The 22,358-nt window shown below is 38.5% G+C and overlaps 3 protein-coding genes and 1 long non-coding RNA gene across 7 annotated transcripts; 3 read left to right on the top strand and 1 right to left on the bottom strand.

Moving 5' to 3' along the window:
• Positions 1-209: 209 nt before the first annotated feature.
• Positions 210-1,549, top strand: LOC111023490 (exocyst complex component EXO84B-like). 2 transcript variants are annotated; one of them, XM_022300949.2, is made up of 4 exons: positions 242-382; positions 466-561; positions 644-741; positions 819-1,549. In XM_022300949.2, exons 2-4 carry the CDS (start codon positions 481-483, stop codon positions 1,315-1,317), a joined length of 678 nt encoding a protein of 225 aa, XP_022156641.1. In that variant the 5' UTR covers positions 242-382; positions 466-480; the 3' UTR covers positions 1,318-1,549. The 2 variants fall into 2 exon arrangements, with proteins under 2 accessions (XP_022156640.2, XP_022156641.1); XM_022300948.2 differs by having other exon boundaries at positions 210-561.
• Positions 1,550-12,442: 10,893 nt separating this feature from the next.
• Positions 12,443-18,394, top strand: BARD1 (breast cancer associated RING 1). Its single transcript, XM_022300931.2, has 13 exons — positions 12,443-12,662; positions 12,762-12,815; positions 12,898-12,968; positions 13,388-13,483; positions 13,853-14,103; positions 14,633-14,974; positions 15,108-15,208; positions 15,483-15,669; positions 15,778-15,881; positions 16,188-16,278; positions 16,479-16,644; positions 17,320-17,438; positions 17,765-18,394. The coding sequence occupies exons 1-13, from the start codon at positions 12,553-12,555 to the stop codon at positions 18,107-18,109; spliced, it is 2,037 nt and encodes a 678-aa protein (XP_022156623.1). The 5' UTR covers positions 12,443-12,552; the 3' UTR covers positions 18,110-18,394.
• A 12-nt stretch (positions 18,395-18,406) lies between these two features.
• LOC111023483 (protein NRT1/ PTR FAMILY 5.2) lies at positions 18,407-20,737 on the bottom strand. Its single transcript, XM_022300932.2, has 4 exons — positions 20,605-20,737; positions 20,141-20,358; positions 19,473-20,044; positions 18,407-19,402 (listed from the first exon to the last, which is right to left on the bottom strand). The coding sequence occupies exons 1-4, from the start codon at positions 20,735-20,737 to the stop codon at positions 18,520-18,522; spliced, it is 1,806 nt and encodes a 601-aa protein (XP_022156624.1). The 3' UTR covers positions 18,407-18,519.
• On the top strand, positions 19,269-22,189 carry LOC148210861 (uncharacterized). Of its 3 annotated transcripts, none has more exons than XR_015791723.1 (5): positions 19,269-19,408; positions 19,561-20,065; positions 20,158-20,440; positions 20,538-20,788; positions 21,386-22,188. It is a non-coding gene; the product is annotated as an uncharacterized LOC148210861 (long non-coding RNA). The 3 variants fall into 3 exon arrangements; XR_015791722.1 differs by having other exon boundaries at positions 20,535-20,788; XR_015791721.1 differs by having other exon boundaries at positions 20,158-20,788; positions 21,386-22,189.
• Positions 22,190-22,358: the final 169 nt, after the last annotated feature.

Below are 22,358 nucleotides of genomic sequence, written 5' to 3'. Positions count from 1 at the left end.
ACGTACTAAATTGTTACAGATTTAAAAGTAAAAGAAAAAAAAATCAATTATCATAGACTAAATTTCATGAATTAAATCTTGTTTTTTAACCCGAAAAAAATGAAGACAAAATTTACATAAATGAAGTGGGTAGATTATGAAAAAGCATATTCTATAAGGACTGGAATGTAAAATAAATTGGATAAAGACTTTCCTTTCGATATGAAATATTGAGAAAGGGAATTGCCGATGGAGGAAGCAGCGGTGAGGCTTCCGAGGTCGGAGAATACGATGTTGATTGGTTTAACTCCAGGGCCGACCAAAAAAGAAAAAGAAAAACAGGTTACAGTACACATGATATCTCCGCCTTCGAAACAAGAATTGGCGAAAGCAACCGCCACAGGTAATCGAAGAAACCAAAGCTTTGCAATGGAGGCATGTTTTTATTGGAGTGAAGTTTGGATTGTCTCACTCGCTTCCTTCCAGGAAAAACCCTTTCCGATGCAACCACCGTCCACGTCTTCTCCGGCTCATTTTCATGACTCGGACGATGAATCCGAGGTTCGATCCATGACCGCCAAGGTAATTTGCTTTTCGTAGGGAAGAACAGCCTTTTTTGCTGCTGCTCAAGTTATTGTTATTGTGTGGTCGAATTGAATTACAGGGCATTAATCATCTGTGTTCCGAACTCCTGGAACTTAAGGCTGAATCCAATGGAGATTTTCACCGAATTATAATTTCTACCTGTCTTTCCTTCTCCAGGTATATGATCCGAATTATAATAGTTGACTCCATTGAAATTCCAAAATGATCGACAAATTTTGGTATTTGTTGTACAGAACATTTGAGCAAGTAAAAGTCATGCAACAGGATTTGATACAGCTAAAAGGCGAAATCTCCACTCAAACAAATCTTGTCAAACACCTCGTGGACGGCATAGATCTTGCGGTTGAGGCGGGTGAGACGGATCCGACGGTGGTGGACTCAACGACTCTTCAACCCTCGCAATTCAGCAGGATTTCTTGGTTGATTGATTCGGAGGCCCACATTTACAGCGTCGCAAAAGCCTTGGACGCTCTCATTTGTGAAGACAGAATAGACGAAGCTTTGGAAATTATCAAGGTTGAGGATGACAACTTGCAGAGAGTGAAGGCTGAAGAAGAAGATTACCCATTTGACATAGTAACGCTGTATGATTGTGTGGTTTCTGACAAGAGGGCCAAGATCAAGCTACGATTGGCACACGCATCTGATTACGCACAAACGGCTGCACAAGGAGAAATTGTTCCAACCACAGATCGCCCACCACCTTCGCACGATGTACCAGTAGAATTTTAGAACCCATTCATTGTGGCGGCAACATTCAATAATTTCGCAAAATATATTATTGTTCTGGCATTCAATCGAGACTGGTAACAAGTTTCAGGTTGGTGGAGAGGAACGCTTTGCTTTTGTTCTCTTTAACTCCTCATTTCCCTTTTCCCAAAACACTAACGAAATATTGATTTCCTGAAGAATGTTAACTTCTATAATCCATAGAATAAAATTACAACATCTTTGGTGAAGCAAAGAGCGGTTCAGTCAGAAGCATTTACTGTGCATTCAATCCAATAAACAAGCATAAGCAAGACGAATATCTTTCCTTACCGCCGTTGAAAGACAACCCGTTAGTTTTTATAAAAAGTCTATTTTTTTTCATTTATTTCTTAATTGTCAAACAATAAGTATTTTCCAAATATAAATAGAATAGTCCTTGAGTTGCTACAAAATATATATATATATGCTCGAGTCTATATATAGTTAATGTACAAATTTGTTGCTAAATAATTGTTTGATAAAAAATTTCTCTATTGTTTACAAATTTTTGATTAAGTTTATATTTTTTAAGTTAGCCTCTTGGATTGTCATCAATAAATGTTACAATTACGTTGCATAATATTATTGGTGTTCAAGAATTAAAAGTATCTCAGCTCCGCCTCGAACCTGTCGAAGAGGTCGGGTTCGTCCATTGGGAAAAGACTAAGTATACATGCCGAAGTTCGATCTGATTGGGGGTTCGATCTGCTCGGAACCCGACAGGTCCGACATGAGAAAAAACATGTAACCGCCTGAGTACTGTCGGATCCCCCACCTATAAATAGAGGGTCTCATTTCACGCTCAGGTATCGAATCTCACCTTGAGCTAAATACGGAGTCTGACCTGTACTGACTTGAGCGTCGAAGTGTTTACCCTCTTGTGCAGGTCCACTCTTGTGATCAGGTCGAGTCGGAGACCGGGTTCGAGCTAGGTTCGTAAAGTATCGTTTATGCAGACCTTTGCATAAACATCGTGAATGAGTGAAGATTTATGCGAGAGCAAATATCATCAAATTAAGAAAAAAAAACAAACATTTTACCAGTTTCTTTGAAATTTTGTGGAATTTATGAATTATCATCGCTTATATGATATTTTTCAATTTCTGTCCCTCGCTTATATTATATGTAAAACACATATTTAGCCAATTTTTTTGTTATCTAAAAAGTAAATGGAGTATTAGGCTGAAGCCTAGGTATAATGTACGTGTGTTAATTCAAAAGGATTTTTTTTTCAATATTATTTTTTCTTCAACATTTAAAAAAATATGCTTTAAACCAAACTATTTATAAGAATAATACTTTGTTTTCAAACGCAGCGTCACATCTGATTAATTTTTTTCTTTTATTTTTTATTAAATTCGTGATCTTTCCGTAGTTTGTATTTATATTTCTTTTTTCACAATTAGTGATATTTTTCAATTTTTTTCTTTCAATTAAGTGATTTTCGTGAGTTTTATAAAAAGAACAAATTATAGTAATGGAGATAAATCATAGATTACATCAATTTTTAAAATTAAAAAAATGCAAATTTTCTATACAAATGTCTTTTTTTTACAATCAAAGATGTAGATTTATAATATATATATATATATATATATATATATATATTATATAAGTTGTGGGACATTTATGGTTCAATTGTTGCATGAAATTTTAAATTTTATTTTTATTTTCAATTTATATATTACCGTTATATATAGGTAATATATTTTTTTATGTATAAATTCTTGTACTGATGTATTTTTCGCTCTCTAACTCATTATTTTCAACATTCAGTGGTTCTTATTTTATATAATTTTATATTTCAATTTTGCACTATTTAAAGAAGTCGAAAATTTGGAGATTTATTGTTTAAGATACATTTTTATGAACTTTGCCTCTTATATACTATAATTTGACTGTTTCACATTATTATAAATCTAATAATTAGTAAAAGTATGAACTATAATAGAAAATTGTAATGTTTCAACTCTTATTAAAAGTTTGGACTATAATATAAAATTGGTAGGTTTTAACCGTTTTTGTACGTATAACTATTATCATTATTATTTTATTTTATGTTTGAACTTTTTATTTTATTTTTATTAATATTTTTTAAGATTTGATCAAAATATAAAATGGAGATATATTATAAAAGAAAATCGATAAAGTTGTAAAAAGAAACAATAATTCTGATAGATATTATATAAATTTATAAAATTGTAAGACTAAATTTGTAGATCATATTTACAAAAGAATGTTGTAATTACTTACTTGAAGTTCCCTCTCAAAATAATTTCTAGATCGGCCACGAAATTGTAACCTAGACCATGTTAGGCGGCTGAAATGCAGGCAACCACCTCTCACATTTAAAATATATATATCTTCCACGTCCCACGTTCTTCGAATATTTTCTTAGGAAGAAAAAAAACTTAAAACTAAACATAACTTAAACTTAATTAGTTAAATTAATTTATTTTAAGATTTTATTTTTAAATAAAATCTAACAACCTATTTAGAAACAAAATCTTAAAATAAATTAATTTAACTAATTAAGCATTAAATTTTTAAATTAAATCTATTGTTTCTTCCCCATAAATATTAATGAAAAATCAGACAACAATGATTCAGAAATTGTTACGTGGAGACTTAGAACAAGTCTAAATATCATAAGCATAAAACGAATTTTCACCGATCAAAGTGGCGACAGGTTGGTGAAGGAAAAATAAGTTGTGAGTGATTGGGAGTTGAAGATCAATGACTCAACACTATTGGATTGCAGGGAACGACATTGAAGACCTTTGACCATAATCTAAGGTACCACCATTTGATATAATATTTTAAGAAATTTATTTAGTTTAAAATTTAAATGTTTAATAACAATTAGTTAAATTGGTTTTCTTTGTTTTTAGTCGATTTTGTTATGATGTTTAAGATTTTGTTAGATTTTTTTAAGTTTTTTTAGATCGATATTTTTTATAATATGTTTTTTTTAAGATTTTGTTAGATTTTTTATAGTTAAATTTAATTTAAAGTTGGTCTTTTTTTTAATATATCTTTGGTTTGTTTTAAGATTCTGTTATATTTTTTTCAAGTTAAATTTAGTTTGAATTTTGTTTTAATTAAATAATATTAAGAAAATATTGGGAGTGCCATGCATATGGAGGGTGATTTTGAAAAATAAAAACAAGTACAAGTTTGAGAGAATTATACGGTCAAAATGTAGAGGTGGAATTATCGCTTTTAATTGTTGCAACTTCACCCTTGAACTTGTATAAACGTTTCAGTAAACTTTTAATTATAAAAACTAAAATCCTAAACGGTTCTCCCTTGTCCCTCTTCTATCAAAAAGTTTTAGAAGCAATTCCTTTCGTGGGTTTCAAGGCTGTGTATAAAATTAAAATCCAGATTCATGATAGCCAACCCATGCATAATTTTTATTTCTTTCTATAAATTATTGAGAACCCAATTAATTTAATACCAAAAAATTGTGTTTAATCTTAAATTCTTGTTCCCAGTTTTCTGGGCATCCGAACAGCTAGCTGAAGAAGAAGTAATGATGTTGAAAGTTGAAATTCGGAATCAAACTGTAAAGTCGTAAACAATGCCCTTTCATCTTCCTAAACCAACAACACCTTCAAAAATTGAAATTGAAATTGGCAGTGGAGAACCATAGAGAGACAGTTAGACCATGAGAGAGGAAAAAGGGAGAGACGGTTAAAATCTAATTTTTTTTTGTAAGATTTAATTTTTAAAATAAGAAGTTTGGGTGTGATTTTTTTCAATTATCGTTCAGGACCTGTTGATAATCATTTGGTATTTGGTTTTTGGTTTTTGTTTACTAACCAATTCAATGTGTTGGTTTTTTTTTTCAAAAACCAATTTACAATGTTATGTAAATTAAAAAAAAAGTAATTTTCAAAAATAGATTTCTGTTTTTCCAAATCTGATTTTTTTTTTTAATTTTTAACTTTTGTTTTATTTGTCATATTTATCTCTAAAAAATTTATTTATCATTCTAAAATTTTTTTATTTCTAAATTTCTCTTTCTCCAATTTTTTAGTCACTTTGTATTTTTATTTTTTATTCAGTTAAATAAATTTCTCTCTACAAATTTTATTTTTTTAAAATTTTTCGTACTTTAAATATTTATTATTATTTATCTCTCTCTATGTATTTTTATTTTTTCGTCTAACTTTTAATAACTTTTATTTATGTTTGTATCTATTTATTTTCTCTAAAAATTATATTTTGAAATCTGTTTTTATCTCTAAAGTTTTTCCACCATAATTTTTCTTATTTTCTGTAGAGTCAAGACCCAAAAATAGGAAAGACATGTCTCAATCCCATCTCCGATTCCGTTCTTAAATAATTAATATATATTTATTACGTTTTTTTATAGAGACTGGGATTAAAAATTTTCACAGGAGAATGGAGGAGAATATCCTCACTCGCACCCATACCATTGTCATATCTATACTACCTAAAATTTTCTCTCTTATTTAAATGAATTTTAATTTTTAACTAGAAAACAACAAAAATAAATAAATAAAATCTCACGATTCTTTGGACTCCACAAACTCAATCGCGCACAAGTATATTGAGTTCTTGAAGCATGAAACGAGATTGAGGTTTAGTTTGGATTTGTTGTGATTTTAGGTACTTAAGGAATGTTGTGGATTTTAATTACACATGCTTGAAAATTTTAATTTGCATTAGGGCTAATTTCATAACGTTTGGGTTTGTTTTTTGTTTCATATTTATCGTTTTTATTTCTTATTTATTTGAAAAATAGTCATATTTGATAATCCATCCAAATAAATTTGATACATTTCTAAATAAATCCTCAACCTCGTTGGCATGTGCATTTGTAAACTTTAACAAATATCTAGGTCTTTGTTCTATTATCACGAGTAGTTTAATACTATTTATTTTGTGTTTTTATATTTTTTAAATTAAAAGTATTTTGGAAATTTTTAACATTAAAAATCATGTTATAATAACTGTTAAATATTTTTTTTGAATGTAATAACTGTATAATTAAATGTCATAAATTTTATTTATTATATAAAACTTATAAATGTTTTTAAGACAGTTATTTAAAATTCTATGAAAAAAGTATGATATAATTAAAAAAAATGCCATGTTAAACCAATTAATTAAAAAACATAATACATAATTTAGATATGGAGTCTGTTTGGGGGAAGAATACCCTGGACACGTGGAGGACTCCTATTGGTTCTCCAAGACGACTTATGAGTCATGCCCAGCTCGGACTGTCGAGATCACCGCCGTTAGCGTTGATGGACGCTAAGTGTGAGAGCCGAGGTGAACCTGGCCAAGGTCCGACCTACCGGGAAGCTCGGTAGGGGCCGATGTGAGCTGCTGTCAGCGGCGTGATTATCGGGTGTAACCGAGGGTCCCGAGATTACCGGGTGTAACCGATGGTCCCGAGATTACCGGGTGTAACCGATGGTCCCGAGATTACCGGGTGTAACCGTCGCGAGATTGGCGGGACTACCACCCATAAGTAGAGGACCTCACTCCACGATCAAGTACGATGATTTCTGACCTCGAACTAAACTAAGAATCCGACCTGTACTGACTTGATCGTCGGAGTGCTCACCTTTTTGTGCAGGTCTGCCACAGGTATTCAGAGTCCTCATGGATGAACCCGATTGCGGACTTCATTAGGGGCAACTCACCACAAGACCCCAAGGAGCGCAGAAAGTTGGCAAGGCGAGCAGCTCGGTTCGTGGTCCGAGATGGAGTGTTGTACCGACGCGACTTTTCCCTACCTTTATTGAGATGCCTAACCCCTGAAGAGGGCTTGTACGTCCTCAGAGAAATCCACGAAGGAGTGTACGGCAATCACTCAGGCGCCCGGTCGCTGTCAGCCAAAGTGATCCGACAAGGATACTATTGACCGACCCTCAGCCAGGACGCCAAGAAATTCGTTAGAACTTGCGACAATTGCCAACGCTACGGAACCATAATCCACCAACCTCCCGAGCTGCTCACCCCCATCTCGGCCCCGTGGCCGTTTGCGCAGTGGGGGGTAGATATCATTGGTCCTTTCCCTTTGGGCAAAGGCCAGACCAAGTTTGCTGTGGTTGCTGTGGATTACTTCACAAAGTGGGCCGAGGCCGAGGCGCTCTCCCACATAACGGAATCCAGAGTCACGTCCTTCGTATGGGCAAATATCATATGTCGCTTTGGTATACCGCAGGCTATTGTGACGGACAATGGGAGGCAGTTTGACAACGCCAAGTTCAAAGACTTTTGCAGCAAGCTTGGCATAAGTCACCTTAGCTCGTCCCCCGCACATCCGCAAGCAAATGGGCAGGTGGAGGCAGTCAACAAGATCATCAAGCGAGGTATCAAACTTAGACTGGACTCCAAGAAAGGCAGGTGGGCCGAGGAGCTACCAGAGGTTCTATGGTCGTACCGGACCACCCAAAGGGAGTCGACAGGTGAAACCCCGTTCTCCCTGGCCTTCGGCTCCGAAGCTGTAGTCCCGGTTGAGATCGGCATGCCATCTGACAGAGTCGAGCGTTACGAGCCTACGGCAAACGCGGAAGAACTGCTCCTCAACCTCGACTTGTTGGAAGAAAGAAGAGCAATGACCCAGCTACGCCTGGCGGAATATCAGGGCAGAATGGCCAGACATTACAACGCCCGCGTTCGACCTCGGACCTTTCAGGTCGGACATCTGGTCTTAAGGAGGGTCCAAACCCATGTGGGTGCCCTTGATCCGACCTGGGAGGGCCCGTTTGAGGTCAGGGGCATAATCCGACCTGGGACGTACGTATTGGCCAATCTGAAAGGAGACGTCCTCACGCACCCGTGGAACGCGGAGCACCTGAAGCGTTATTATCCTTGAAATGCCAAAAGGGTATTCAATGGATCTGTAAAGACTATTTTAAAAGAATTATGATCGGAATAAACGTGATGATTTAATTTCATGATTCCGAGTTCGACCAGAAATTCAATGGGGGCCACAGACTCCCACACGATCACATTCCTGCAATCGGTTAAAATTCAATCCTCCAAAACCTAAGGGTACGAGGTGCGATGCCAAAACCGTTGGTGAACTTAAAATTCAAACCCTACCTTCAAGGCAAGGGGGCGATGTGAAAGTTCAGAATGATCAAGCCTTTGAACCTGAGGGTACGAGGTGCGATATGAAGAACAGTTATGGACTTAGGATTTTAGCCTTTTAACGTTTTTAAGTTAAAAGTGTGATGTTAAAAAGTCCAGAGTTGGTGCAATGCATTGAATACTAGACAGTGATCCGAGTTCAAAGGTACGAGGCGCGAGGTGACATTGGCTTCAACTTGAAAACAAAAAAAAACCGAGGAATGAAGGCCACAAAGTAAAAACAAATGAGAAGCCTCTTTATTGAATGAAAAGCAGAGCCAAGGCTTATAGACCTTGCAGCTCTGCCCTAACACTTACAAACAAAAAAAAGGGAGAAGAGAAGAATGATAGAGAAAGGCCTCATGAGGGATGATCGCCTAAGAGCCTGCCTGAGGAGCGCCCTCCTGAGTGGTGCCGACCTGGTCCTCTTCAAGATCGGAGTAGTCAGAGTCAAGATCTCTGACATACTTATCCACCAACGCTTGGGGGCCAGGGGTGCAGCCAGGCCCAGACGCCCACTGCTCGGCATACTTCTTCTTCAGACCACTGAGATCGATCTGAAGGTCAGGCATGTCGGAGGCAATGCCCTTCATGAGAAACTTGAAGCCCGCGTCAGAGAAGTCTTTGGCAAATCCGTCGAAGTCAGGATGTTGCCTAAATGATTCCTCCAGTAGGACTCCATTGCTGAGACGCTCTTTCACCGTCTCCAGCTCGGCAGTCGCGCGCTTCAGCTCCTCCTCCTTCGCTTCAAGCGCCTGGAGCATCTCGTCCTTCTCCTTGAGGAGTTGAAACTTCTCCTTCTCCAAGCCCCTGGTGATGGCATGAGCAGCTCGGAGCTGGGCCTTGCGTCTGTCCTCTTCCTTCTTCAGCAGCTCGGCCTTGGTCTCCACCTCGGCCTTCAAAGTTTCCACCTCAGAGTGAGCTTTCAGTAGCTCATCCTTCATGGTGGAGGAAGCTGCCTCCAAGGCAGCGGAGAACTCCTCTTTCTCCCTCGCCGCCAGAACTTCCCTCCCATCCAGCTCGACCTTTACAGCCAGAGCCGATTGAATGGAAGCAACGAACGCCTGAGAAAAGGTACAAAGAAGAGAATTAGACCGAGCTACCTGTTAGGTAAATTAAGCAAGAATGGAGACACTAGTCTTACCTCAGCAGCGTAGTCGATGGTCCTCTGCAGAACGGACCCTGGGTCGCTCACAAATTTGGACGCCCTCCTTAGACAGCGGTCCAAACTTGCGGCCGAGATGCGGGACACCTGGTCTCTCACCCCAGAACTTGACGGCTCCACTCTGAACCGTGTCGTCACGTCGGACGTCCCGTCCATCCTGGCCTCGGGATCGTCCACCCGATCTGCGTAGCTCACGGGCAAGACCCCATGAGCTCCGACCTCCAAGGGGGAGGTTGTCTTCTTCTTCTTCTTCCTTCGCTTCAGAGGGACTTCCTCCCTCACCTCCTCGCCCGAAGGCAAGGCGTCCACCGCCTCGGTCTGATCCCTGGGGCGCTTCTCCCTCGAGGGACCCCCAGAAGACTCCAGCTCGATCACTGGGGTTGGATCTTCCGAGGCTGGTCCTGCTACAACGGGAGTGGCAGGTTTCAAACTCTGGGCGGCCTCAAGAGCATGGGCTCTGCCCTTGGACTTGCGCTTCACGTTGCTTGCAAATCCGCAAACCATGGCTGCAAAATAAAGAACAGGGGTCAGCACGAGGTCAGAGGAAAAAGGAGGGAAGCAAGCTCGGCATACCAAGTTCGGAGTTCGGCCTTGTGGATTCAATGGGACGAACTGTGGGGTTGTAGTCTAGTAGCCCGGACTCAAGCAGCAGCTTGTCCGTCACCAAGGTTCCGACCTTCCTACCCCTCGGAAAACGCTCCTTGTAGTATTTCAGCGTGTCGAAGGAGGCTTGCGTAAGCTCGGGGACTGGTCGGATCGAAACTGCACAAAGACAAAATTTGAGTCAGACCTGAATAACAAGAAAGAAGTTATCAAAAAAGTAAGAACTACTCCGTACCTAGGTTCCCGAACCTAGTGGGAACGTCAAAGAAGGAACGACCTGACTCGTCCTTTGCCAGCCATTCCCCAGAAGCGTAGAACCACTTCCTCACCCATCCCTTGATGGAGGTCGGTCCCTTAACTATACCGCCTGCGCCTTTCCTTGCGCACATATAGAACCGACCAGGCTTCTTAGCTATCCTTTTCGCTTCGAAGCACGCGAGGAGCTGGTCTACGTCCAACAGCTCGGCCTCTTCACTATCCCGGGCTCGTAGCCAAAAAAGGATGGCCAAAGCGAAAATGACGCCCCACCCGTTGGGGGCCACTTGAGCCGGAGCCAGCCCTGTTCGGAAAAGAAATTCTTGGACGAAAGGGTGAAGGGGAAGTCTGAGGCCGTACTCAAACATTTTGAAGTAGAGAGTGACCCATCCCTCCGGAGGATTGTCAGCTCTCTCCCCCTCCTCCGGCATCCTAAGGAGGACGTTCTCAGGAATAGCGAATCCCCTACGAAGGGATCCGAGGTAGTACTCGGGTAGCCTAGAAGGGTACTCCAAACCCTGACCCGAGGTGGAGGCATCACTATCCTCCCCGTCATCGGAGAACCTAAAGTTTTCTATCTCCTCGAGCTCGGACTCTAACCTACGAGCCAAATCCTCATCGGATCCTAAGTTGCTGCTAAAAGAGGACGACATGGCAACTACGTTGGAAAGAGAAAGTGAGGGAAGAGACCGACCTACCAAGGGTTCGAGCTACCTTCAGATCGAACTCCAAGAATTCAGGGAACGTAAGGTATGACCTGAAGGATTGGGCGTATTTATAGCTTGTCGGAAAAATTTCCCCACCGTACACGTGTCATCAACGAGCGGCTAGGATCCTCCCTAAGATCCGAAACGTCGGAATATCTGAATATTCCGACGATAAATCTACCGCAACGGTCATATTTTCCACGAATAGGAAATCGCCACGCGTCCAAAGCAAGTCGAATGAACTTCTCTGCCAGGTCGAGATCGGACCAGACAGAGAGGGGGCCAATGTTTGGGGGAAGAATACCCTGGACACGTGGAGGACTCCTATTGGTTCTCCAAGACGACTTATGAGTCATGCCCAGCTCGGACTGCCGAGATCACCGCCGTTAGCGTTGATGGACGCTAAGTGTGAGGGCCGAGGTGAACCTGGCCAAGATCCGACCTACCGGGAAGCTCGGTAGGGGCCGATGTGAGCTGCTGTCAGCGACGTGATTATCGGGTGTAACCGAGGGTCCCGAGATTACCGGGTGTAACCGATGGTCCCGAGATTACTGGGTGTAACCGTCGCGAGATTGGCGGGACTACCACCCATAAGTAGAGGACCTCACTCCACGATCAGGTACGATGATTTCTGACCTCGAACTAAACTAAGAATCCGACCTGTACTGACTTGATCGTCGGAGTGCTCACCTTTTTGTGCAGGTCCGCCACAGGTATTCAGATCGGTCCGGGTTCCGAGTTCGAGCTGCAGTCGGAAATATACTGTTGTGCATATCCTTGCATAAACAGAGTCAATGTTGATTTTGTTAGAAGAGAAAATTAAAAAATTGTCAAATGCCTTATTATAAGTAGATACATCTACAATAAATTTTATTAAATATAAAAGTAATTAGGATTATTTCATTTCCAGCCAATTTTGTACTAAAAAACCAATTGAATCTCAATACTTGACATCGAAAAATGTAATTGATATTTTATTAATTAACACAAGTTTAGCGATATATGCGGTTACAAATCATAGTAGCTAATTATCGCCTAGCGCCATTTTATCGTATCACGAGACGAGGGGAACGGGATACGCCGAGGGCGGGAATTTGAAATGTAAAGACCAACTAAAGAAAAAAGAGCGCGCATTTCAAACGTCACCGTTCCGCCACCTAAAATGATTACCCGCGCTTCCATTTCCGCTGAAAATGAATCTATGCCGTCCACGTGTAGCCGCCCTTTAATCTCCTTCAAAACAGTGTTGCAGAAATCCCAGTTCTCATAAATTTCGCTCTGTTCTGCAGTTTTTGTTAGAACTTCTTCCATTTCTCCACCGTCTCTGCTTCCATTTCCTCTCTCTTGATAGCTCGAAGCAAAGCAAGGATGGAGGAATCTTCGAGCAATGGCCGTGCTAACTCTAACACTACCAGATTCTTGAACCCCTGGGTTCTCCATTTCCAGAAAATGGGTCTCGAGCTCAAGTGTCCTCTGTGGTTTGTTTTCGTTTCTCTCATTTTTCCTTCTAACTGCTATTGTCTGCTTCTTATCAGGCTAAGATTTGATTTCATGTCGTCTATTGCATGTAATAACAGCTTAAACTTCCTCGACGAACCAGTGCTGCTTCCTTGCAATCACCTTTTCTGCAAGTGCGTATCATATTCGCTCATTTCCATTTCTTTCTTGTTTGCTTGATTGTGAAGATCGACATATTTTTGACTCCTGTTGCAGGGCTTGCATGCCGTTCGCAGCGCAGATTGGATCAGTATGCCCTCTCTGCAAAGAAGGATTTGTCGACCTAGGTAGTGTTTCATCTAATCGTAGGCTTCTTATGGTCTTTTTGGATGGAATTTCTTTTTATATTCGCAATTCCTTTGGTATTCGTTTCTTGATGCGTGTTGAATTGTACTTTGATTTCCGTCCGATCTAATGGCGTTCTAAAGCAGCTAGGTCATGAATTATTCGTGGTTTCCTATCCGCGAAGACAACCATTTCATCTCGACTTTTCTCAATAACTGATATTTGTAAACAAAATGACTAATTTAGGCACGTCTCTTTATTTAAATATTTCATTTCTTGAATGATAAGAATATGGGACAGTTGTTGGATTTTGTTTTATTTAGAGGCTGCCTGTTTATTTATTTACTTATTTTGCTGATGTACCCTGTGAAATATGACAACTGATATTCGTGATGCATTTGTCTTATTATCCACTCTGCAGACATGAGGCCTGCACCTTTCATGGACAAGATGGTAGCAATCTACAGGAGTCTGGATGCTACATTCTCTGCAAACATCTCTAAACTAATCTCATCTGGTACAAATTACTGAAATTTCTCCTTTTTGTTGAAAAAAAGGAAGAGAATCAAAACTGAAATAAATAAATAACAATTCTGAAGACAAGGAAGGTACAATAAATGGCAAAGAAACTTTTTTTTTTTTTTTTTAGTCTCACTTTTTATTAACATCACAGTTCACATATTCGAAATGGACTAACAATTTCAGGAAAAATAGGAACGATTTATTGACTTAGAATAAAGCAAGATCAGTTGCAACTTGGAAGTAAAATTTTAACAGGCTTATATTCTTTTTTTTATTTCGTTATTGTTTCACTCTTCATCTGATGCTTGGGTTTGAAGATCATGCATCTTTTAAACTGTTCTAAGAGTCTAATTAACTACCCTAGGTGCTGGGGTGGCTGTGGAGCAATCACGTTTTGATCAGTCTCTCCCATATAATGCAAGCAAGTGCAAGGAGTTCGAGGGGTGCAGCATGCCTGCTGATTGCAAAGGTGAAAATATTGACATTGAGGGCAGAAAAGGTAGTTATGTGAGGCATGAAGATTGTAGAATGCTAGACCAGTTATCAGCAGGAAGCCCACCTCCATTTGGTGATGGCAAGGTGTCAGATGACAGTAGTGATGAGTACCGTGGTCATGTGAGATTAATACTCTCCCCATTTCTGCCTCCCCCTCTTTTTTTCTCTATTTGTCAATTTTCAATTGCCATTGCTACAAATAAAAGAACTCCATACAAGCATCTATTATCATTATAAGCTGTGAACTATATTTAGATCTGAAGTGAGGTGTTTTTTTTTTTTTTTACATGTAGTGCTAGTTGCATTTTCATCATGTAGATACACCATGGCATTGAAATGCCTTTATATTGTTTGAACTGTTAGTGATCCCTCACTATAGCTTCTTCCATTGATACTGGTAACTAACTTGTAGCACTTACTGGTTAGTGTGATGGAAACTCTGTGATTTGCAAAGTAAACCAGCGTCATTCTGGTCAAATGTTCCTGTGGATTAAGAACGAACTAATCTTTATGCACATATATATATAGCTCTGGTTGTTATTGGTATATGTGATTAAAATTACTGGCTATTGTTTTTGGGTTATTGTGCCATTACCCTCATCTTTGTAATAAGTATTATCCTGGGCTTTACATGTGCTCTATTCTTTAGGGCTCTAAAAATGCTTCAGACAGCAGATCTACTATAAAAAGTGTTGATGGTAATAAGCTGCAATTGTTGAAGTGTACAAGTTCTGCTTCTGAAGAGGAAGGTCACTTGAGGGACCTCAAGAGACAAAAGAAATTGGATTATGATCAGTCACAATTGGGCTTTAGTGGTACCAATGGAAACCAGCCTCCAGTTTCCGAGTTCGGAAATTCAGAGACTTCAAATTCTGAAATGAATCACAAATCTCAAGTTACTATTGCTAGCAACATGCCTCTTGCTGATGCAGATAGTGCCATTGTGAGAAATGTCAAATGTGCATTTTGCCAGACCTCTAAAGTTACAGAGGTATTATAGAACTTCATGTAATTGTTGTCATTTCTGATCCCTATATATTATGCTGTGGAAAATTGACAATGGGTTTATAATGTCTTATTTGTAACTTTTGTGTTTATACTTATATATTTTCTAATAATTTCAGGATACTGGATCTATCCTGAATTATATGAATGGCGTTTTGGTAGTTGGGATTGAAGCAACACATCCGAATGTCATACACGTTCACAAACTTTGTGTTGATTGGTATGCCAGCACTATCTCACATGCCTTAGGTGTAATGACAAACCAGTTTACAACAAATTTGCCAGTTTGCATGGTTGATGATGTCATTAGTTTTTTTTAATTAATTAATTTATTTATTTTTAATGGAATTGCATTTTAGTGATTGAAACTTGTTCATGCGCTTGGCAAATTTTTTGTTGATGGTCTTTTTGTTCAGTTTAGCACAATGCTATAGTGCCATGGCTTATATGTTGGAAGTTGTGCGGGTTGTATAAGATATTGATGTGAAATTCAGGGCACCACAAGCATACTATGAAGGTGATAATGTTCATAATCTGAAGGCTGAAGTAGCAAGGGGTTCAAAGCTTAAGTGTAGTAAATGTGGGCTAAAAGGAGCAGCCCTGGGTTGTTATTTGAAATCTTGCCAGAAAAGCTATCATGTTCCTTGTGCCCTTGAAATAGAGGAGTGCCGTTGGGACATGGTAAATGCACTGCACTTGAGAATTTATAGAATTATCATAGTTTTCATCCTCAGTGTTCTTCAGATTTAAGCAGTAGCTTATTTCTCATTTTCCATTTACATTTTACAGGATAATTTCCTTCTTCTATGCCCCTCACATACGTCAGTAAGATTTCCAGATGAAAGGTCTAAGCCTAGGAAGATGCCCAGAAATCAAGCTTCTCCATTTCAAATGTAGAGTATTATTTTTTATATTTTGGTTGCTTTATAATTCTCAACTTGTTTTATTATTATTTTTTTATGACTTGGCATAGTAGACCATTCACCTTTTCAATGCATGGGGTGAAAATAGGAATATAAAGCCAAACAATAGACCTTTTCCCCGCATCTCACAAAAGGATTATGAAATGGGGTAATGTTATGGAAACATACTTGCCTCGTTTTGTGTTTCATAATGAAAAATTTTCTTGGAAGTGTTGCATTAAATAGTGATTTTCTCTTCCCGTTACCATGGATTTGACGTATTATGTTTTCTTCCAGAAACCAGCAAGATTCAAGCAGTTGGGTGTCTTCATCAGATGAGGTAAAGAAATGGAGATTTTGTGGATCAGCTTTGTCTGCTGAAGAAAGGGTAAGTTTGATTAGGTTGCACTCATGTTGATTGCTTACCTTATTGACATGCATTGTAAAAAAATTAATTTCCCTTTAGAGTTCTATGTTATCAGTTACCAATTACTAGTATAGATAAAAACATTTGCAAGAACGATGTATTATTAGGAGGAATGTATCTTCATTTAATCTCAATAGTAAAAGGAATCTTCTCTTTTTCAGAATATTCTGGTCAAGTTTGCAAAAATGACTGGTGCCACAGTGTCCAAATTTTGGAAGCCAGATGTGACTCATGTTATTGCGTCCACAGATGATAATGGTGCATGTACTCGGACTTATAAAGTTCTCATGGGCATACTGAATGGAATATGGATTCTGAAGATGGATTGTAAGTCACAATTCTAGTATCTTTTCAGTCGTGTTTCGTTATTGAGCAGCACTTGTATAAGATTTTTTTTATTATTATTAATTTTTTTCTTTCTGTATTCTGTTTTGTGACTTTGAGTAGGAATGTGATAGAAACACCCTATTCTTGATATTTAGAAGGCATTACAAGGGGCTAAGAGAGAACTAGAGAGCTCCTGGATCTCTTCCAAACAGTCAAAAAGATACTCCCTTACCTCACTACCTAGGGTGTATGTAATCCAAAACAAAATACCCACACTGCCCTTTTTACCCATGCAATTGTCCCTCCTATTTTAACGGTTTTTTCCTTTCCTATATCATGCTAGTATGTCCCTTCTTCCTAGACTTAGAGTATATGTTCTTCACCTGAGGCCTATCAGAATGTGCTGTTACATCCTTTACAAGGTTTTTGTTTCGATAAGTTCAGTTTTATTTGGATGAGAGTGAGGCTTATTACATGGAGGATTCATTTTTCTTGGTCTTAAGAATTCATTGCTATTATTCCAGCACATCGTGTTAATCCTTAGTTTTGACCATAAATTTCTGAACTTAGCAACTGATAGTCTTGTCAAAAGGTACTGTTATTGCCAAACTATTCTTAGTAAGTAATAATTCTTTTTTTTCAATTTTCTGACAACTTTAAATTTGGAGGGCTTAGGGGTAAAAGCTTGCATGAAAGAAAGGCGTCCTTTGAATGAGGAAGCATATGAAATTACTCTTGACAACTATGGGTGCATTGATGGTCCCAGATCTGGCAGGCTGAGGGTTCTAAACAAAGTGAGTTAACTTATTGGATGCAGGGAGAGTAATGATTTTGAAAATCCTTATTGCCACTGTTACATTAGTTGAGTACAGTTTTATCGGTTGCTAAATTAATTGAACATATTTTATATTTATAATAAATAAATTCCAGCTACTAGGAAACACGGTGTTATTTGACTTCGTTATTGAACTTTCTTTTTATTTATTTGGGGATGGAATAGAAGTTTCATTATGATTTCATTACGTGTCTAGATACAGTACGTTTATGCTTAGTGGTTAAATATTTTATTCTCATGATTTCAATTGCTGATGTAAGACATGATTATTTTTCATCTCTACAGGCACCCAAGCTCTTCACTGGCTTGAATTTCTATTTTACTGGTGATTTTCCACTGTCTTACAAGGAGGATCTAGAAGATTTGGTCATAGCTGCAGGTGGTACCGTATTAGAGGATGAAGAACTAGCAGCACCAAATTGTGACGACCAGGCTGTGCCAAAGGTGCTGGTTGTTTATAATCTGGATTCTCCTGGAGGATGCAAAGTGGGGGAGGAGGTTTCAATTCTCTGGCAAAGATTAAATGAGGCAGAGGGAATAGCTGCTAAAGTTGGAGCCCAAGTCATTGGTCATACATGGCTTGTGGAATCCATTGCAGCAGGGAACTTGCAACCTTTTGTGAGCTGCTAACCATGAATGATTATAATCTGTTTTGTGTGCTGATTCAAGGCATAGTGATGTATTTAAATAACTAATATAATCGTATACGTGTAGTAGGCCCATGTACAAACTGAAGCTAATCTGAACAGTTGTTGACCCTATGTTTCCTAGGCTCTGTGGTAGTTTCCCAACTTCAATGAGTATCACAAGAAAAATATGCTTTTCCTGCAAATAGAAACCTGGCAAGTCTTTGCTTGAGCAGTAGACTGTATGTGATTTATTTGTAATGCAAGTGAATAACAATCGTTTAGGTTTTCTTTGGTCGTATAGCAAAAAGTTACATTGATAATAAGCTTTGGTGAAGCTCATGGTGGCTCTTTCTTGTCATTTCCATGGAGCATACCATGATATGCTAAACTTGACCTATGCCTAGAATATTATCAGGTTGGTTGGGTTTTTGAGACCTGATAGGATGAAGCTTCTGTAGTCAGCAATGACATGGTTAGTTCCTGTTTGGATTCTGTAGCATCAGCGTTATAAACATAGAACTTTGCGGCTACCAGAAAGAAGAGAAAGTTGATGAAGCCCAGGATGGCCAACAATGCGTAATAGTAGTGTAGATGAGAGACATTTAGATTGTCCAAAACCCAATTGCTATGAGTTTTTTGGGTTATATCAGCTACGGTTTTCAGTAAAAAACTACTCAGGAAATGTCCAATTCCCAAGCTGCTGGTGAAATACGAGGTGCCAAGGCTTTTCATGCCTTCTGGCGCTTGGTCATAGAAAAACTCAAGCTTTGCAACTTCTGCAAAGGCATCTGCGATTCCTGTCAGAGCAAATTGAGGAAGGAGAACGAAAATCGTGAGTGGAACCTGGTCTTCTTTGCGAAAAATGTGATTTTCTTGGACGGTTTTCAGTCTCATTCTTTCAGCAATGCATGCTGCGACCATCACAGTAATCTGCAACACGAGTCCAATACCCATTCTTTGCAGCAATGTGATCCCTCTAGGGTTCCTGGTGTATTGCCGAGCAAATGAAACAAAGAAACGATCGTAGATGACGATGCTGATCAGCATAAAGATTGTCACAAAGGCTGAGAGACTTGCTGCAGGTATTTCAAAATGGGGGCCCATGCTCCTGTCAAGGGTGGTGCCTTGTTTGACAAATAACGTACCTACTTGTGACACAATTGCATTTGGTATGAATGTCACTACCAGAATGGGGATCATTTTAATCATTTGCTTCGTTTCTTCAACTTGAGTAACAGTGCACAGCGTCCAAGCTGGGCTCGTCCCACTCTGAACAGCTGCTTTGTCTAGGAATCTGCAGGTAATAGAGTTCTAATTATGATTTGAAAGGTTGATAGTAATTTGTGCAAGATGCGTGACATTACCTTAATGAATGAGTGTGATCAATCCTACATTTTTTTGAATTAGTATAATCTTCCAAACTAATCTCATGGAGCTCTTTTGGATCATTAGGAATTGGCAGTTTCCGATTCCTGACAGCAGCAACAACCACCTTAGCTATCCTGTTGAAAGGGCTTCCTGAAGGCAGTTTGTGTCTGTAGAATGGAGTGCCTATCAAAAAGACCAGCACAGAAATTGAAAGGCCGATGGTTGGAATCCCATAGCCAAGGCTCCAACCTACATTGTCTTGAATGTAGACCAAAAAGGTGGTGGAGAAGAGGGTGCCAAAGAAAATGCTAAACATCCACCAGTTGAAAAAAGAGAGCTTTTGAGTTCTTTCCTTTGGCTCGAAATCATCAAATTGGTCTGCACCCATTGTGGAGATGTTGGGTTTTGTGCCACCAGTTCCAAGTGCGATTATGTACAATGCACAGTAGAAAATGCCAACTTGGAGAGGCGAGGCTTGTTTGTCACAGCGAGCTTCATTTCCCTCATTGTCGCATGATGGTGGTTTCAGGGCTGGCAGCGAAACCGCCAAGGTCAGGAGGACCATTCCCTGTATCACACAAGTTAACAAGTAAGTCTAGTCTAAGTGCCGAAGAACACCAATTTATACCATGAATCTATAATTCATTTATAGAAGGAATCTTACACTGAGATAAATTGCAGAAGCAGTGACAAAGGTCCAGTAGCGGCCTAGATAAGCGTCGGCAATGTAGGCACCAATAATGGGTGTTATCCACACGGTGCCAATCCAGTTGGTGACGTTATTGGATGCTGTCACAATGCCTTGCTGAAGTTTGTCGGTCAAATACACCACCAAGTTTGTTGCAATCCCATAATATGCCATCCTCTCAAACACCTCGTATGCTACATGGGAAAACAACATTAACCATTTCTCTCTCCACCCAACAACTTAAAGAACAAGACCTGAAATGAGTTTCTGAATAAGGTAGTTTCTAGATGTTAATGCTTTTCGTGAAGTTATTGTGATATGGAACTAAGGACTTGTATTGAAAACTGAACTCTTTGCTTGTGTTTAAAAGAAGAGGTTTCAGGTGTGCAGGGCTGCTAGAAAAATAGGAATCAAAATAGGAAAGTTTTGTTAAAGATTACCAACAATGAAGGAACAGGCTCTCCATCTCCCAGTATTTGATCTTAAAATAGGTCCACCTTTGAGACTCACAGTTCCATCTTGTGTGTAATCATCTCTTCCATCTGCGCAACCTCTCTCTTCCACTTGTGCCATTATAGTACACAGAGAGACACAGAAAAAAGGAACTTTCCACCGTCAATTCATGTGAGTTCTGTTAGCTTTTTATATAGTCTTCAAGACCCCCCGGGAAAAAATAAAAATAAATAATATCAACATCACAGACTTTATTAGGAAATTCCATAAAATTAGTAGTATGGAAGTTAAGGACTGTTTGGCTTAGGGTTTAATTAGCTTAAGTTCTGTGTAGCCTAGGATTGGAGAGTTTGAGTTTGTATTGTATGTATTTGAATTGTGCTATGTATGAATTTTAGAAATATTGGGTTTTTTAAACTCTAGATTCTACAAATTTAACGTAATGATTGACGATACCATAGGCTGACTTTATAGTTTAAGCAGTCCAGACATCCATGCACAGTAATATTTGCTTGAGAAATCCTTCTTCATTCATCTGTATAATTTTATATGCCCTCCTTGTAGTTCTTGATTGGGTGCTAATATTTGTATGTTTCTCTCTAATGTTTAGTTGCCTCTAAATTAACGATTGAATTTGTCTATGAGCCACTCTTTTTCAGTCACTTTCACATTTTTTATTCACTCATTATTTATTTATTTATTATTATTGTTATATTTTTATGTTTACAATTTTGAGGAAATAGTATTAATATGGCAAAACCGTTCCAGACAACAGATAACACAAGCTTTTCCTCGTTGGTATCTTGAAACTGGCAGATGATGCTGATGTGAGGTTGGAATTTTGTCTTCCATTACGTCTCACTCTCAGGTTTGGTTTTTTAGATTTACAAAATTGTATACATATCCATTTCCCTCTTGTTACTTCTGGAGGAAATTAAGGATCGCATTTAATTGAACTATAGAAAAATTTGTAAAAATCATTAGAACAAATTTGCAACTTTTGAATAGTTTCTGCATATGGTAGAGTTTTATAGAGTAAAAAGGAGTATAAGACAATTTTTTACTTCTTTTTTTTGTCAAATTTGTCTGTTGAGTTTTGTTGTCATGAGAAAGAAGTGGATTAACTGCCATTCGAAGTAAGCAATTACCTTTTATTTCAGGTGTACTCTTTCAACTAATCCTTAATCATTTATTCTCTATGTTTGAGACAGTTAGTTAGATTCTCCTCTTTGATTGTCCAACTGCATCTAATCACAAGGATTGAACCATGTTTAGTTAAACAACAAATTGCCTAAAATTAGGCAAAGAGATGAAAAGGGCATGCTCTACCAAGCCACAAATCCCAACTCCTTGGGCTCCCAAATAATTAAAAAAAAAGATGAGAATTTATCGTAGGTGTTTTGTCATTTAGCAGGTGTTTTGTCATTTAGTTTTGAAATATGGTCAAATGATATTTTTCACATTATTTGTTTATCATATTTGTTCACATGATTTGTTCTTCTATTTACTGTTTTTGTTTTTCTGTTTACTGTATTTGTTCTTCTGTTCACTCCATTTGTTAATTTATTCACCCTATTTATTCAATTGTATTTGCTCATTGTATTAGTTCCAGGGTCTTAGCATTTCTATTACTAATTACATTTTGTTTATTAATGTTCATTATATATTCTTTAAGATTTTCTAGTATCATTTTCAATAGTGATTTTATCGTTTAAATTTGGTCTTTTTAGTATCAATAATG

This window comes from Momordica charantia (assembly GCF_013281855.1).
Source record: "Momordica charantia cultivar OHB3-1 chromosome 6 unlocalized genomic scaffold, Mcharantia_2.0 BLBB01000006.1, whole genome shotgun sequence".
In the NCBI taxonomy this organism is placed as follows: domain Eukaryota; kingdom Viridiplantae; phylum Streptophyta; class Magnoliopsida; order Cucurbitales; family Cucurbitaceae; genus Momordica; species Momordica charantia.
This window is presented reverse-complemented; position numbering and strand designations above follow the sequence as displayed.